The sequence below is a fragment of the Anser brachyrhynchus genome, assembly GCF_964034855.1.
Source record: "Anser brachyrhynchus genome assembly, chromosome: 3".
Lineage (NCBI taxonomy): Eukaryota > Metazoa > Chordata > Aves > Anseriformes > Anatidae > Anser > Anser brachyrhynchus.
The window spans coordinates 46095727-46113475 of record NC_137696.1 but is presented as its reverse complement, the minus strand read 5'-3'; the positions used below and the strand labels follow the sequence as shown (position 1 = coordinate 46113475).

The 17749-nt window shown below is 41.3% G+C and overlaps 2 protein-coding genes and 1 long non-coding RNA gene across 5 annotated transcripts in view; 1 reads left to right on the top strand and 2 right to left on the bottom strand.

Moving 5' to 3' along the window:
• Positions 1-31: 31 nt before the first annotated feature.
• RBM34 (RNA binding motif protein 34) lies at positions 32-7373 on the bottom strand. Its single transcript, XM_080588336.1, has 11 exons — positions 7254-7373; positions 7007-7136; positions 6271-6410; positions 4992-5196; positions 4334-4393; positions 3713-3756; positions 3162-3245; positions 2910-2973; positions 2784-2826; positions 1093-1211; positions 32-373 (listed from the first exon to the last, which is right to left on the bottom strand). The coding sequence occupies exons 1-11, from the start codon at positions 7289-7291 to the stop codon at positions 98-100; spliced, it is 1203 nt and encodes a 400-aa protein (XP_080444462.1). The 5' UTR covers positions 7292-7373; the 3' UTR covers positions 32-97.
• Positions 6417-9286, top strand: LOC308193519. Its single transcript, XR_013949701.1, has 2 exons — positions 6417-6853; positions 7481-9286. It is a non-coding gene; the product is annotated as an uncharacterized lncRNA (long non-coding RNA).
• The window catches only part of ARID4B (AT-rich interaction domain 4B), an 87834-nt gene continuing 79172 nt past the window's right edge, over positions 9088-17749 (bottom strand). For all 3 annotated transcript variants that reach the window (XM_080588330.1, XM_080588329.1, XM_080588328.1), the window contains 4 exons: positions 17072-17185; positions 14276-14491; positions 11889-12035; positions 9088-10864 (listed from right to left, as the gene is read on the bottom strand). In XM_080588330.1, coding sequence (XP_080444456.1) covers positions 10734-10864; positions 11889-12035; positions 14276-14491; positions 17072-17185 — 608 coding nt within the window. In that variant the 3' untranslated portion in view covers positions 9088-10733. The remainder of the gene's footprint in view (positions 10865-11888; positions 12036-14275; positions 14492-17071; positions 17186-17749) is intronic.

Below are 17749 nucleotides of genomic sequence, written 5' to 3'. Positions count from 1 at the left end.
CTGACAGCAGCCGCGGCACCGCACCAAACGCCTCTGTTCACAGGTTTTATTAAAAGCACGCCACGGCTTTACACGCCTCGCTGGGCTGTGCGACAGGCTATTTGTTTTTCCCAACTTTCTTCTTGGTAACGCTTTTTTTCAGTCTCTTTGTTTTGGTGCTCTTTTTTGACGGGACTGCCTTTTCACCCACAAACGAGTTGTTAGAGACGCCCTTGGTTTTTGACGCGGCGCGAGCTCTGTCCTTAGGGCCACGCGGCTGGTTTGGAGCTCGCTGCGGGGCTTTCCCCTTCTCAACGCAGCGCTTCACTCGCACCTTCCTTCCCATCAGATCGGAGTCGTTGAGTTTCAGAGCGAGATGCACGGCATCCGTATTCTACGAGAACAGACATCCGCCTTAACAGCAGCGTGCTTCCAGCTGATGACTTCCAAACAAACAGCTGCCTTTCCTTAATCCCCGTAGGCAGGGTTTTACAGCTGAGAGCACCCAAACTGCTCCTTTTACTAAACAACAGGCATCTCTGCTCAGAAACACGAGCACACCTACACAGCCTGTGCACCGAGGCATACATTCTTGAAAATGAGCTCTGAAACAGCTTACACAAGTTGTGAAAGACAGACAGAAAGAAGGAGAAACTGGTAAAAAAGGTCTTGGGCTGCAGGAGATAAACTAAGGAAGATGAGGCCGGGAGAAAAGTACGAGAAAGCCAGCCATACAGAACCTAAATGGGCAGAACTAGCCACAGAACTGGCAGGAGAAAAGAATTCCGCTTATATTTTGAAACATAAGAAATGGGAGAATGTTGCAGATACACCAAGTGAACTCATCTTTTCCTCCTTTAAATCTTTCCCTTAAAGGTCATTTCTTTAACCCCAATATTTTGTAGCTTTTCTTTGTACTTTACCTAAAATAGTTTGCTTTGCATGTGCTTCCAGGGAACTGGTCTTCCAAGCTACTTTTAAGGTACAAACCAATGCTACCATGTATCATCGTGTACATATCCAAAATAGCAAAAGGTCAGAAAAGGCCGTAAAAGCAAATCCCAGCTCAGATTTTGAAGTGCCCAGAGTCCTGAGCACGCCATACATACGTACCTCGAAGAGAATGTAGCCAAAGCCCTTCCCCATGCCGGTCTGCCTGTCTCTCACAATTCGCACTGCTACCACATCTCCGCAGTCAGCAAAGTGATCTCTCACGGCATCATCGCTGATGTCTGCAGGCAAGCATGACAAAACAGACGTCTCCTCAATCAAAGAGACAACTTTAAAAGCCTGGCCCACATCCAAATATTTTATATTTACCAATTTAGGTACACTGTATATATATTTAGATAGAAAATCTTATGTATCAGTGCATAAGTATTGGCGGTTCAGAAAAATACCAGCCAGTTAACAATGCAGACTTTATAAAGGGCTGTTTGCTTTGACACTCACTGATTCGCTAGCTTTGAAGTGTACAATACAAATCACAAAGGAGAATGAAGGCAAAGAACAAAAGATTTTTTAAAAAATAATTTCATTTATGATTTGAAAATACTGGAAATTAAGATTCAAGCAACATTTTTGTAGTTCCTTCTTATGCCAGAATCTATTTCTAAGAGTTAATAACTGATGACACCGAGCTTCAGCTGGCAGTTCTTGAAGCCTAACGCTCACTGACCTGGACAGGGGAGATGGGATTAATACTACCGAGCCTCACGTGTGGCCATTACCAGCATTCTCAGTCTCATACTTTTGCAACCAGAAAGGCACGGTTTAGTACTGTTACATCACACCTGGGTTACTCTCTTTTCTGTACAGCTACACTTCACCCTGTGTAAGTCCCTTTACACAGCCATAATCACATCTGTGCTACGGGAGGGTCTGAATTTAACGGTACAGGTTTAGCTGCAACAATGGGACCTCAGTGTGCTGAGAACAGTTCAAGGTGCTGAAGTCATTTCCAGAGCACTGCGAACATCCAAACTGTTCTTTTCTGCAGGAGGCACGGGAGCACAGACAGCACTGACACAAGCTGCACACAGCAGAGAAATGTCACCAAACTCAGATTTATTACCTCTCAGATTTTCAGGCAGGTCACATTTTAGGCTGAAGCCCCAAACCCATCTATTTCAGCACGACCATGAGCAGTATGTGACACTGGTTCTGTGTCAGGTCATCAGCACGGGGCATGCCTTCACCCTGCGTACTTACACACCCACACCATCCCAAAGCAAGACGCTCATCCCAAGCATCCCGACTCCATCAATACCTTCGTGCGGACCACACCGGACAGCGATCCCTTCACCTACTCAGAAGCAGCTGAATACTCATTAAGCACTCACCCAAACCGTACAGCAAGCCCCTCCGCAACAACCCATTGCCAACAGCTGCCGGGACAGAGCCACTCATCTTGTGGCTCACAGACAGCATCAAAACTAGCCCTAACTGTGTGTCGTTTGGAAGAGGTTCACAAACAAGTTCCAGCGCACATCTGACGGTTTATTAAGCTATGGCTCTATGCAGTTCAGTCATATTTACGGAACATCTAGTAATGACGAGAAATAAAAGTGCTTGTAGTTCTACAAATGTAACAGAAGAAAACAATTCATCTGCAGCACTTGCTGGAAACTTACCCCATTAGGTGTTTTAGTCAAAATATAAAAGTACCGTTTTAAAAATTCCAGTAAGTGATATTTAGCTACCTAAACAAGATACCCTGAAACAACAATAAATTAAGAAAATCCTAATGTCAACATATTCCAAAAAGTGTTAAATAATGAGGTATGAAAATCCATTTTACTTACCATATGAGAGATTTCCCAAGAATACAGAACGTTTATTGTCATGCTAAAGAAAACAAGGAAGAGGTAAGACGCTATGTTATTTGTTATAGCAAAAAACAGAAAATGACTTTCAGACACACTACTCACCAAACTGTTTTTTGATGCAATGTCAACTCGGATGTGAAATCCGCTAGCAATTTCTGTTCCGTTTCTTTTGGAGTCAAAAGAAAAAGGTAATATTTAATTTACAAGGTCCTTGCACAGTATTCTTCCACAAGCAAATTTACTTTCTAAGTTTGACAAAAAATATATTTTAATTCAAGCAAAAGAGAGGAGGCAGTTTAAATTTATCCTTTCACACTCTGCACTTTCAACATGAGGACCAAAACCAAGACTTACTTTTTTAGAGCTTTAATGGCGTCACATTCTTCCTTAAATACAACATAAGCATTAATGTACTTCACTTTAGGGTGAATCTTACGCCTGGAACAGGAAAAAGACACACATTTAAATAATTCTGAGATATTGTGCAGCACACAAGCACTTCCTGTTAAACATGTTTATATCTCCTCTGTTTTGCACACAGGAGCAAACTGAATTCTCTTAAAGGTTGAGAAGCTCTTTATGTCCAAGGAAGTCCCGTTGTACATCTCAGCTTCTATTTGCACCCAGATTGAGCGTCCTCAGTGCAGAAATACACACAAAGGAATTAAAGACAATTACTGCACTTATATTTTCACAAGGAGGTAGGCAACCTAACAATTAATTACTTACTGCTATACTGGGCACATAATTCCTTTTTACTTCTCAAAAAACTTGCATACACACAAAGGTAATTTCAAAAGTCAAAGAAACAAAAGAAAAAAATGAATATAGCTAAATATGTAAGAACATTTAAAAATCATTTTTGCCTTAAAAAATAAAGCATGAAACTCACAAGCAGAACCTACTTTATTGCTGCTAACTTTTTGGATAAAGTGTCTTCTGCTGGAACCTTTAAAATAAAAAGAGCTTATGTTAACTGGCCCCAGTGTCAATTTATCTCAAATGTTTGCTCTCAAAGAAGAAGTCAAAGAGGTTCCATTCCCACCCAGAGTAATAAAGCCAGTACACGGAGCAGATGATGTAAATGGCTATTCTCAGAGATGATCTGGAAATATCTCAAAATTACATAGCTGGCTTTAACCTGATCTGCTATGTTTCTTGAGTTCCAAGACTATTATCTTCAACTGTTTTACCCAGTACAGTGAGTCGCAATCAATATTCCTTAGCTCCTGTAATTTAAGAACAGCTAAACAATACCTTAGTTAACCCCCCAGTAATACAGGCATACTGCTGGGACAGAAAATACAGCTCCGATCGTACAAACTGCTGTTACACGATGAGTACAATGTGATGAAAGGAAAGATGCACCTGTGGTGCCTCCGTGGTAAAATCTCCAAGGCTTCTTCTAATGGTAAAATGTACCCACCCAAACCTGCTTCTGAATTAGTAAGTGTACAACCCTTATGAACACTATCCTGTAAGGTCACAAAAGTAAATGCCATGTAACCTCGGAAGAAATAACGTACCACAGAACGGAATCGAATGGATTCTATTTGTCCATATTCTTTGAAAAGAGATTTCAGCATCTGAACGGAAAACATTACAGATATTCAATGCATTTCTGCATCCTGATAACAACAATTACTGTTGAACACTTACTTATTAGTAAGATTTTTACACTATTTTTATTTCAATCATACAAGGTATGTTACTGGGCTACTAAAAATAAACAAGCTTCTGTGTTTCCTGTGGCAGCATCTTATTTTACAGACTGACAAAACTGAATTCACACCCCTAAGTATAAATTTAGGTATAGGAAGGTATAAATGTAAAATATTTTACGCAACCATCTGAAGTATTATTTATATTCAAAATTAGAAGCAGATTCAAGCTTTGTACTTGCAGTTCTCATTTATTAAGTAATATTTAATTGAAAAAGAAATCAACCAAAAGAAATCTTCTACTGAAGAAAGAGCAACTGCAGCCACTGCTGTAAAAAGCTCAGCCCCAGTAAACCAGAAGAGGCTGCCTCTAATGGCTTCTGATGAGCATTATTTCCTACTTTCACAAAAAGCAATTTTAGTCACAAGCACGTATGCGTTCTCATGAGGAAGCATTCCCTTAAACTAAGGTAACTTTCACAAGCCTTTTCATTCTTTCAGCTGCCAGAATCCACTCACGTACCTGAGCAGTGGAGTTGACAGGTAGGTTTCCAACAAACACTGTTCTTTTGTTTTTTATCATTTCTTCTGCCTCATTTTTTTTCTTTTGTTGTTTTAGAGTTTCTGAATTAACACCACTTTTGGCGATGGCACGAGAAGCCCGTTTCACTCTGCTTTGAAATAGTTTTTGCTCCTCTTCTTCATCTGCCTGTTCTAAAGCACTCTCCCTTTTCAGAAAAAGACAAGCAAATTATAATTGATGGGGAAAAAAACAGGACATTTGAGGTAAAAGAACTGAAGCCTCCAAGACAGGAATTTTAACTTATAATTTTAAATGATTATGTTCAACGTAAAATTTCAAACATTTTTGCCTATTATGCATTACATAAACATAGTTTTCTATAATATGGAACGGTCAGGTATCTGCTGCCCCAGAGCATGGGGCACGGAGCACTATTATGTGTAATTAAGAAAGAATTCAGAAGTACATTGTTTTGTTTAAAAATGAAGGGAAAGAAATCATCTTTGTACACCAGAAATAAGAAAACATTTTATTCTTCCTGGCATCCACGGCACTCACAACAATCTTTTGGGATCCATCACTAACAGATTTCTACACAAACTTGCCAAAACAGCATGAACAATAACCAAGAAGGCTACTGGCATGAAAACAACAAAGAAATTATTTTGTTTCTTGGGCATGAAAAATGCAACAACAGTATCAGAGACATGGTATTAGCCTCAAGAGCTATAACCAAACAAACGTCAATATTCAGGAACTGAACAGAGACTAGCTTCCCACTTGAGTCGACAGCACCTCGCTTGCCCTGCATGTTTAAAGGAACGGACAGCTACCAACAGAGCAGCTCTGCATCGCAGCAGAAGCCAGCACTAAGGACAACGAGCTCTGGCTGCACCTTGCTCTTACTGAAAACACCTCTGCTCCTTTGCCTGCAGGACTGCCGGATAAAGGCAACTACAGCTCGAAAGCATCACCTCGTACCAGAGAGGACAACAGTATCTACATCTCCACCCTCCAGCCCTGTTAGCTCTCTAACAGCAGTTCTGCATTCCACAGACCTAGGACCTACCTCTGACAAGAAGCTGAAGTATTTATCACCTTCTGGTGCAAGCTATGGGACGCTGCCACAAGCTTCTTCAAAGCCATCTTCTTAAACTCAAGGTTGAGATTAACAGTAGACTAAAACTTTGTTGTTTCACTAAACTCGTAACGTTATGATTAATCTAGATGGATTTTTTTCTTTAATCCTACTTTAAGAAGGTATCACCTATTCACCTACCTGTTTGCCAACTTTTTCCCTGCTTTTGAAAGTTCCTTTTTTCTTGTTTTCTTCACTTTTATAGGAGGTTCTTGCCTGTTAGACGAGCTCTGATCTTCTGATGCTTTCTCCACTTCTGGACGCTTTCTCTTCTTATTTTCCTTAAAAAAAGTTAAAAGAAATTAACTTGAAAAACAAAATTCCTACGATTATTTCATGAATTATGATTTATTCAGAACGCTACTAAGCGAAGGCATTAACTGTGCAAGAAGAGGTGCTTCCTGCATCCAGAACTGTCACCCACGCTCCCTCGTGGCAGCGTTTCTACCCTGTTGGAATCACCACGACGGCTGCTTGTCGTGAAATCAGCAGGAGGGGTTCTGCTCCAACAAGTCGCCCCGTCTGACCACAGGAAAGCGGTGTAAGCCACCTGACCCCCTTGGGAAAGCGCCTGCCGCGCTGCCCGGCCAGCACACGAGGTCTGTAGCTGTACAGCGCGAGGAAGCACGGCACAGAGCAGACCTGCGCTCCGCGGGGGCTGGACGCGGTGCTTAGGGACACGGTTCAGTGGGTGACAGCGGTAGCAGGGGGTCGGTTGGACCAGGTGATCTTGGCGGTCTTTTCCGACCCTAACAATCCTACGATAAACCCTGTGGCGCCCGTCGCCGCCACACAAATACGCCGCCACACAAACACGCCGCCACACCAAGGCGCCCCCAGCAAGCCGCCCGGCTCCCACCCCCACGGAGGAACTCACCCTGGGCACGGCCACCAGCACGGGCGGCGGGGCGGCGGCGCGGAAGAGGCTGTCCAGCGGCCGCGCCGCCGCCCCGGTGCCGGGGAAGAGGCTGCCGAGCACCTGCCCCACCACGTACTCGCCGCCGGCCCTGCGCGGGAGGGGAGCGGCGTTAACGGCCGCCGCCAACGGCCAACGGCCGCCGCGCGAGCGGCTGAGGGGAGGGGGGGGAGGGGAGGGGGGGGGTGTAAGGCGCGCGCTGACGCACCCGGGCAACGGCTCCGCGGCTCCCCGGGACGCCGCCATGGCTGCGGCGAGTCGAAGGGCTGGGGGGGTGCGTCACTTCCGGCGGGAGGGGGCGGAGCCGCGAGGGGGAAGATGGCGGGGGGGCGGCGTGAGGGGCGGGGGGGCGGCAGGCAGTGACGGGGTTATGGAAGGGGCAGGGCCCTGGGCAGCTGGCCGAAATAGGTACCTTATTGGGACCTTTTCCCGCAGCTTTTCTTCCTAAAGCATGACTTCAATGCTACCAGGCGCGACAGCAATAAGGACGGAGCAGAAAACCGCACGCCACGTAGAGGCTGAAGGGGCCGCTGCAAAGGGGCAGCGGGGGCTGCCCTGCGCGCGTTGGCCTGTCAGGTCTGCCTCACGGGTCAGCACGGCCCGAACCATCGAAACACCAAAAGTACCCTGGACACGCGTTCAGCTGACTGCTAGCGGAGACGTGTAATTGCTGACGCGCGACAAAAGGCACAGACAGGCTCCAGGAGCTCGGAGTTTGAGGCAGAGAAGGAAATGGGATGGCGTGACAGGAACTGCACAGCACACCCGCAGCTATTCTCAGCGTGACCAAACACGAGGCACAGCACGCATCTGTCACCCAGCCGAGGCGTGAAGCCTAAGCAAGGGGTAGTTTTGCCTCTAAGGTCACCCTCAGAGCAGGCACTCCAGGGTACAGGTATGTGTTCTCGCTCAGCTTTAAGCACAGTGTGACTGCCGAGCAGGAAGCGCACCCATGCTTAAGCTGCATTGCAATATACCACCCGAAAAGAAGCTCAGATTTCACTTACTGGAAACTTGGACAAATTTGCCTAGCTAAACAGCCTGGCAAAGGAATCTTCATTTGTAACCACCGGGACATAAGTAACACAAACCATTTGCAAACACTTCACAGAAGAGGTGCAATATAAAACACCCAGAGCTGATTTTGATGACTCATTAAACCGCATGCAAGACACACAAAATTAAACAATCCCTGTAATAAAGAACAGCAAAAATCCCTATTTATGCAAAAACTTTCAACTTAATTTAGCAGTGGGGAAGCTAGGGGAGGTGGCTGATGAGGAGCCTCTCCACTATTCCATTTTACAGAAGTAAACAAACCCTCCCGAGAGCAGGAGTGAATGACTTGTATCAAAGTGAAAGTGCTGGCACTGAGACAGGCTGACCCAGAACCAGCAGCGAGGGGGAGGCTGAGTGCACTCAGTTGCCCAAATGCAGTTTCCAGTCGCATCACCGGCTGCGCCTCCTGGGACTGCAGGCAGAACTGAACTACTACAACTCTGATTTCTGCATTATTAAAAAATTACTCCCAGCAGTCTCAGATCACTGCTCATTATGAACCAAGTGTCCAAAGCTTATCAGTCATTTATCATCCTCACTGGTAATCCATCATTTTGCAGGTGCAACAGTATTTTGGTCAGCTGAATGAAGGCCAGGTGTGGTATAAGCAGATATAACTAAAGACTTCATTCACGTTTCACTTCTACCATATCAGAACTTAACCGGTTATTAGAAGCCAGCAAGTATCTCCAGGAGCTCTCTTATTCATTGCCAAGCTACCTGAATTAACACGAACCAAAGCTCATCTTTATTTCAGCTGATTCCGCTTTAATGATGTCAATAGGCGAAGCTCTCCTGTTCTGCTGAAAAAGATGAATTTGAGCCGACTGCTAAGAGGAAAACGGGGCCAATGTACCTGGTCTATCTCATTTTCGTATGGTTATTAGCAAATGGTATTTGATATGGTGTAAACTAATTCTGCAGCTTGGTGTCACTTCAAATGAACACATTACAGTTACTTAATTAAACTGTTAGAAACAAAATCAGGGATTCACAAACTATGGCATTTTATTTCAGAGGCCTTTGCTTACATTTGTACAATATATTACATAATTCTCCATTTTCTGCAGAACCTAATATATATTTTATAGCTTTTTTCTATAAGCTTTTCCTTCAATGTTTGTCAACAAATTTTTACAGTCCTGTACAATTCTGAATACTTTGAAACCATTTTCAATAAAATCAGTTAACCTTAAGCACACACTACGAAGACTGAAAATGCTTTTCTTAGAAAAGTCAAATGTAAAGGATTCTGACACTCTAGCATCTACAAACAAAATGCTTTGAATTCTTACATGTTGTATTGCCAGAAAACAAAGAAAAACATGCCAGCCCCTATTTCCCCAGCCAAAAGAAGTACACAGAACTACAATTAAAACAGTAAAACAATCTGTACAATAAAGTACTGTGTATTAACAGTGCCAGGTATTAAATAGCTTGAATGAACACTTCCGCAATATACAAATGTCTTACAAAGGTATATAATTAACAGGAGAGAGCTTGGGATTCATACAACATAAAATCAATACAAGTGAAAACAGTTTGAAGTTGGTTTTGGAATTTGTACAAGGCATTTAAAAAATTAAATGTCTACCACTCAGCTAGCTATTTATTTTAAAAACAACTACCCTTTTGTGGCAGTGTTCATATCAGCAACCACAAATTATAACCTCACACCTTACTCGGTCTTGAAGTCCTCTCCTTGAAGCTCGTAATAAAATAAGCATTACAAATGAAATATTTGTTGCTTTAAGGGAAAAGAAACATTTACAAGAAAACACAAAAATATAACTGTTATAATCCATTATGAATAAATATACACTTTAAACTGGCTAAATACAATCTTTATACATTAAGATTTAATACAGTTTGTTAGCCATTTTCTTCCTTTTTCATAATGTATTTTATCAAAATTAAAAAAAAATACTGTTTTATAGAAAAATGGCAAAGTACAGTAGTTTCATTCCAATTAACGGGCCATTAAAACCCAGAGTAACCTATTTAAGCCTAATTCAAACCTGTAAACATTAGTCAGTTTTGTTTGTTTGTTTTTAAAGGAATCCTTGTATTTGGTTATCAGGACTGATGTCAAACATCCTAACTGCAGGTTTTGAATTGAATACATGTGCTTGACGTATACAATTAAGCCACTATAAGGTGACTTAGCAGTTAAAAAACAATTAGCTTGTACAAATGAAAATAGGTTCAATATTTGTCATAAATAAATGGAAAAATATCAAATGTTCCAGCTTTAACAAAATACCAGGGAATACATGTACAGTAAGCCTTACCACATTTATTTAGATCAACCCAACAACTATATGCTTATTGTACTGTCTCTACAGGCAGTGAACAGCCTCCATTTGCCACAGTGGAAGGCCTTCGAGTCACTGGACTTACAATTCCCAGACAAGTTGGAAACAATTATTGCTTGAGGAAAAGCAGTTTGTTGTACTTTTTCTTCATAAAAGTGCACTTAAGTGCAAAGTTAGCTTGTCAAGAAACAACTTTAAATACAAAATAGTGCTTGTCTGAATTTTGTGCCACTGTGCAGTATAAAAAAAAATCAAAAAAAAAAGAGTGGCCCTCAGCAGCCATTAAGTGCAAAGTGCTTTGGCAAGTCCTGCTGTCACCTGCACTCAACTGACATTCCATTCTGTGATGAACTGGACATAGATGGCTCTGCTAACGTTAACATAACCGCAGCCGTAATGGAACTGGAGGAAGGTGATGAGGAGGAAGATGACGTAGTAGCAGCACCTGCACGGGAACGACAAGACACAGGTTTCACAAATTTACAAATTAAGCAGTAAAAAGGTTTACCCATTCAGTGACAAGGACTTGTGTATGCTGACTCCAGCATCTCATGTGTAATAATTAAAAATACCTCTGTTTCCTAGCTGTTGTGGGCAATACTCCGAAAGACAAGTTAGGCTAGGTGCAAGAAAGCACAACATTGCCCCTTGCAGCCCTGGTTCACTGATCACCCAGACAGAGGATGCCAGAAGCCATTCCTCCCCACGAGCACACTGAACAGCTCCCTTTTCTCCGCAAATGTGCGCTGGCAGGGCCTTGTCCCAGCACTGAACCTGCCCAGACAGACGGCTCTGGCAACCAAGCAGCAACTGCAGTGCCCGTATAAAGGCTGCAGCGCCCCAGAGTCTTACTATACGTGGCATTTCAGCCTCTTATAATCAGTGTGCAGTTAAATATGCAGATAAAATGAGATGTGAAGAAAATCTTCTTAATGCTGTCAGAAGCAGGAACACTAGAACATTACTTACAGAAATAAAACAGCTTCAGGGGAACAAGAGAGTTTACTTGATGGTTTCCTTTAGACTCAAATCACTTATGCTAAGGTGAGAGCCTTAACTAGACACAAGAAATATTATAGTAAGCTGTAGTACAAGTTGAAGAAAAGTAATATTATTCAGAACCTCAAGATGCTTTGTCCACAGCTTAGAAAAGTTTATTAAACTCATTTTTTCCCGTGTAAAGTAGCTCTGCTTAAATAAAATAGATTGCCTGCCTTTTAATGTGCCGTGTCCCCCCCCCCCCCCCCCAGGTTTAGTTAAATATCACTGAATACCTGAATTATATCTTCTAAAGATAATAAAATAATCATATACAGTGTTTAAAATAAAATTACATGGAAAAATAACACAACCAAACCCAGACTCCTAATGGCACACATCTTCCTAAAAAATATCCAATTCTTACCTACACCTTAATAGCATGACATGTGACAGCCCTCTCAAAGAAGTAGTTATGTCCCAGCACTTACTTTCCCGCTCCTTTTTCTTTAAGCGCTTTCTTCTTCGGTCAATGGAAGCCACCTCAGATTTTAAGGACAGGTAATGTTTCCTGATTTCCTGCAATTTTTCTTGAAGAACAGTTATGCGTTCTGCACTAGTCAAATTTTCCAAGTCAGCTGTAAATTAAACAATCTCTGTTAATTACTGTATTGCAGCACTTCCAAAAGCTTCTTGAACATCAGTGAAGTGAGAAGTACTCAAATCTTACTGACATGCTTTGACACAGCAGACAGCACATCCAAACACAGCAACAGCAACTGCTGTTTATTACCACAAACATTTATTTTTTTTAAGTGATACCACCAACAGATGCACTATTTTTTTAATAAAGGGAGTAGGAGGAGAAAATGCATACATTCCTCTCCACAAAGGACTGGCAAATAAATAGAGACATAGTGGAAACATAGGGGCCAAAATAAGCTTTGAGCCTGTTGCTCTGAGTCCTTGCTAGAGCTCCGTTTGATCTAATACACCAGGAAGGTCAGTCTTGCCTGACTTGCCTTGCTCTTTACAAAACAAACACGTTACGACAGGAGTTAGAAGAGCTGTGGGTTGGTTCTCATCTAAATCCATGGCATATGGGCCATAAGGTACAACGAGATCAGGTCTCTTCTCTCCAGTATCTCATGTGGGGACATGGACACAGGCAGCAGAGGAGCTGCATTCAGGCTGTTCCCAGCTGGGAGCTCTTCCCAGTGTGGCGCACACCTGCGGGGAGCCCAGCCAGGAAGAACCACCTGGGTCCAGTCCCCTTCAGCCACAGGTAAGCCGTGCTGTACACACTCCATTCAAAGACATTTAAGAATCATTTAATACATTGTGGGCCACATGAAGCTAGCACCAAAGGACCAAAAGCCACAACTGTATTAGGCTGTGGGGAGATGAGGGAAGCTCACATTCTGCAAATATCCTGTGCCCTGCAGCAGCAGGAAATGCATTAAATAGCACTCCAAAATCCAACCTGTTTCCTGCCAAGCAGAGTTAACAGGTGCAATGTAACAAAGGTAGACAGGAAGGAGAAAAAGCTCTTTAAGTATGTTACACAAGGAAACTGCCCGATGAATCTCAGCAGGCTGAAAGTGACAATACGGGCAGTATTACACAGTCTGGAAGAACTGGAGAATGTAAGTTGGCTGTGAGGAAGAACTAGGAGAAACATTCTTTCAATGTAAGAGTAACAGAGACTCCAGGCAGGAGAAGAAAATGTGGAGTCAGATTCTCTCAGCACAGAAATAGCTGGTGAAGGGGAGAATTCCCTAGGCATGAAGGAACACTGCTAGCAAAAAAATGTCAGCAGAAGCGCCTGCACAATGTGCTGTACTAGCTTGTTCCTGTTCCTACATTACAGAAGGAGCAGCAGCCTTCATGCAGCCTGCGACTGATCGCAGCAGAGCAGAACAGAGCATAATGCTCTGAGAGCTTCAGACACCTGACACATGCTAAGGTCATCTGTGAATATTGAATGAGATATTATGGATTATTTTAAGAAGCCATTTAAATCACTCGTGTCACACAGCTTCAATTTGACCTTTAAAAGCAAAGAGAAAGTAACTCACACAATGCTATACGTGTTTATGGTTGGTAGTAAGGAGAACAGTTTATTGCTGACTAGACAAACTCCTAGATGCTGAGAAAGAGGGCTAAAAATAAAGTTTTTGTTTTAACAATCCTTTTTTCAATTGTTTGCTGATCATTATATGGAAGAAGAAGGCTTATCTAGTCATCTAGTATTTTGTCATATTTATTTTTTCTTCCCATTGCAAGTAGTGCTGCGATAGCGTACACACGCAGGCAATGAAGAAGTTGCACTAATAGCACTGAAGCTACTGTGACGCTTTTCGGATTGGTAAATGTGTGATCCCTTCAATGCTGTGCCCAGCACCACCTATATGTGTACCTGCAGCTGACTGCACAAACACACTGCAAGTTCTTATTATTAGAAACAGTAAACATGTCCTGGTTCATTAGGGCAAAAGGGAAGGAAAAAGTTACAAATCAATCACTCAAATGCCTGAACAACAACTGGAGAATGAGGAGTAAAACAAGGAAGCATCAACACAAGCAGCACATACAGTAACATTCATGCCTGAGGGAGAGGTCAACACAGGCTGGCAAGAACAGTAAGTCAGCACAGAAGCTGTATCTAAAAACAGTATTGGAAAAGTGGGATATAGGCAATTTCTTGAATTGCAATTGCAAGTCAAACAAAAAATTAAAATCAGGATTTATGCCAAAATTGAGCAAACTAAGGATAGAATATTTTTCAGGAAAAAGGCAAAAAACCCGCAAAACTTAACAAGTCCTCTTATTCTATTCTCCAAGACCACACTGAGCATGTTTTTTAGAAAATACTTACACATTTGGAAACTCCATTTGTAAACTTTAGGCAAACGATTATTCTGTTCTTTGAGATCAGACTCCTTCTCTCCATTTTTCCCACATTTTCCTGGAGATTGTGTTCTTGCAGGTGATTTGGTTTGATGAGATTTCATGCCAGTAGAAACTGATTTTGCTGGCTGAGACTTGGACAGACTTTCACCAGCAGATAGTTCTTCACTATCACTGCTGTTTGCTGAAGAAACAAGATGACAGGTTACAAAATAAATACCTTCCTGCCCAAACCAAAGCTTATCAGAAGCTACCTCTGCGCTAATTTCCATTAAAAGCAGTTTATCTGACTGAAATCCTTTTACCTTAAAATGACATAATCTACCTGATATAGAAGCTTATCACACAACCCTTTGCATCACAAGCATCAGAGGACGAGCCAACAAAACAGGCAGTCATAAGGTGGAGCCTTTCTAATTCTGGCATACTGTGAAAGGGAAACCTTGCACAGGTAACACTGTCCAGTCAGTTGCTCTGCAGGTAGATTCAGAACTATTACGTAGACTTACAGGAACCAAGTCCTGCAGAGGTAGATACAAGTATCAGACTGTAGCTCCACAACCACCCTGAATACTGACAAGCGTGTTGCTGACAGTGCGTGTGCATGAACCTGGAGGAACATGGACAGACTTCTCAGATGAAGATTCTTGCATAAGATCCCAACTACTCTGGGTCTGTGTAGCAAAGATATATTCTACTCTGAATGGTTCAAGACAGCATCACACTTTTTCTTTAGGGGTACATCCATGAATATGCTACCTCCATTAGAAAATAAGGCAAAGAGGCAGTGCAGCATGTCAGTGTAGGTGCAAAAATTATCCACATATTTACTGGGGCTACACTTCCTTCTTTTTGTAAAAACAGTTAGGAAGACTGATGATGATGTCCTATTTCCTGATTTTTTTTTTTTAAATATTGTTTTCTTGATATATGCAAAGCTCTATCCAGTTTTAGAGGTGAGCAATCCTGGGGCAGGGATGTAACACAAAAGAGAATAAACAATTGTCCTCTTCCTTAGCCTTATGTCACCTTTATTTTTAGGTTTTCAGAGCTAAAATGACTAGTAAGTCTGAATTTATGTAACATTATCTATAATAAAGTCCTCAGATACAACGTTCTAGTTCTTTAATTGCAGAGAAACATCTTCAACTGACTGAAAACAGAAGAACCTGACCTCACAATAAAATCACCAACTATAAAGCAACAGGCTCAACTGAACACTTTTCCAATCAAACTGCCCAAAGAATAACAACAAAATAATCTAAAATATGAAATTCATGAGGAATGATTAAAAGGATGATGGGTTGTTTAGCTTTATAAAAGTAAACCTGGAGTGGAAGCAGGGGCAAGAAATAATTCAACATACATCTAGTGAAGCACTGGAATAAAATGCCTAGGGAAGCTGCAGAATCTCTATCGTTAGGATTGTTTTTAAAAATATGTTCAAAGTAATATTTAATCAAGAGAACCTTATGCCTCGCTTGGTATCGACTGAAAACCTCTCTTGGTTCTGTTCTTTATGATCTAGTTACCTACAAGAGCAGCTTTATCTAGTATACCTGCATTTTGCAAAAAGCGTTTTTTGCTTATGACTGACTCCACATTATATCTTTTTATTGCCTTTCTCACAGCAGTGCCTCACGTCTAACAAAAAGAAACGCATACATCTGCCAAGCACTGTACACAGTACAAGAAACAATCCTAGGCTTGAAGTGCTTGCATCCTGACAAAGACACAGGTCAAGAAACAGGGATAAATTCACCGGATCAAAGGGAACAAGGACAAAGATACACGTGGTGCATTAGTTCCTGCAAATTCTGTTTTGTTACTTTAACAGATGGGGTTAAGGAAGGAAGAAAGATTACAGTAGAAAATTAGTGAAATGGAATGAAAAAGGCTAAGAGAATGTGAAGAGAAGGTCAATGAACATGAAAGGTGGGTAGAGCGAATACAAGAATCATACCAGAAAGTACAGACTTAGTAAAAGGTGTTAAAAGAAAGTAAAAACCAGAAAAAAGATATCTTTAAAAAACAAAACAAGAAAACCCATCACAGTTGTCCTGCTTGCTTTATTCTCTAGCTGACTGTCCACTGCTTTTTATTTTTTATTATTGACTAACAGTGGGATGAGACAGTAATTGATTTTGCTGTCTCCTGAACACGTATGCATTGGTCTGTCATACAGCTCTGCATTTATTAAGCCTCTCTTCACGAGCACTGTAGTTTCTACTCCAATTAGCTTCTACAACCAAAAAAAAGTTTTATGATTTACTGAAGATGTAACAGATGACAGAAAAGAGAGCCTATATTCCTCTGGAATTATTGATATATTTGTTACTGGAGGAGAGATTAACTTGTAAAACACATCCTGCAGAAAATACAACATACAGTTTCATCCAGGTCCCAGTCTCCCATCTAGAACACAAGATCATCATGCCACAGAAATTACTTGATTTTTTTTTTCCCCTGTGGTAACGAGGACACCAGCCCTAGCAGGTGTGAAATGCTAACTCAGTCTTCCTGAATTACAAGATTTTAATCTCTAAGAAATAGGTCCAGAAAAGACACAATACATTTAAAAACAATTTAGCATTCAGCAAAAACAGTTTATTCATTTACTCAGTGTTAAGAATTCCCTGATGAGAGCATTCTGTACTTAAAATACATTATATGCAACAAAATACATATTGGTCTTATTTCCCGACTTCTCCTGTGATTCTTAAAAGAAATGACATTTCACTTCACAGTGAACTGCTGTACTTACTAGTTTTACTCTTCTTTTTGTTGTTCACAGAAGATGTTTTGTGGCTTCTTTTCTGCTTTTTTGAGGAGCTGCCTCCTCCCTGAGCATCTTTAAGTCTCTTTTGGCCTGCACAGACTATGATTGAAAGAGGGAAAAAAAACAGTAAATACTCAAAGTCTCAGAAAAACACTTCAAAGCTTAAGTTTATAGACAAGGCAACAGTTCCTGTCTACACTTAAAACAGCTCGCCTTTCTACTTATACTGAAGAGAGAAGGTAAAGGAAGATGGAAAGCAGACAAAATTTCTTGGTTAGAGTACACATGTAAGATGATTCCAAATGACTTTTTTCTTGTGTGCTATCAGAATTTCTCTTGAACCACATGGAATATAATTTAGCATATTAAGTTTTTCAAATAAATGTGTGCATTTAAGAACTATTGGAACTGAAACATGTTGGTAAAAGTCTGTCACACTTGAACACACTTGGAAGCTGTGAGAAAAAAATGAAACTATCACTTATTATCAGTAATTACATTAATAATGTTAAAAATCTTAGAAAATGTTAAAAAACATAAGGCAACAAAGATAAGGCTACAAAAAAGAAGGCAAACAAAAAAAAGGAAAGTCTACTGGTATTTGTAACTACAATGGGGAAAAAGTAGGAAAGGAAAATAAGAATTTTAGTACACCTGTTAAAA

Coding starts and splice junctions, on each gene's coding strand:
- RBM34 (XM_080588336.1), bottom strand. CDS start 7,291: ATGGCGGCGTCCCGGGGAGCCGCGGAGCCGTTGCCCGG. Junction 2,974..3,161: donor GCCATTAAAGCTCTAAAAAA/GTAAGTCTTGGT, acceptor TGACTCCAAAAG/AAACGGAACAGAAATTGCTA. Junction 1,212..2,783: donor CTTGGGAAATCTCTCATATG/GTAAGTAAAATG, acceptor GCTTGCCTGCAG/ACATCAGCGATGATGCCGTG.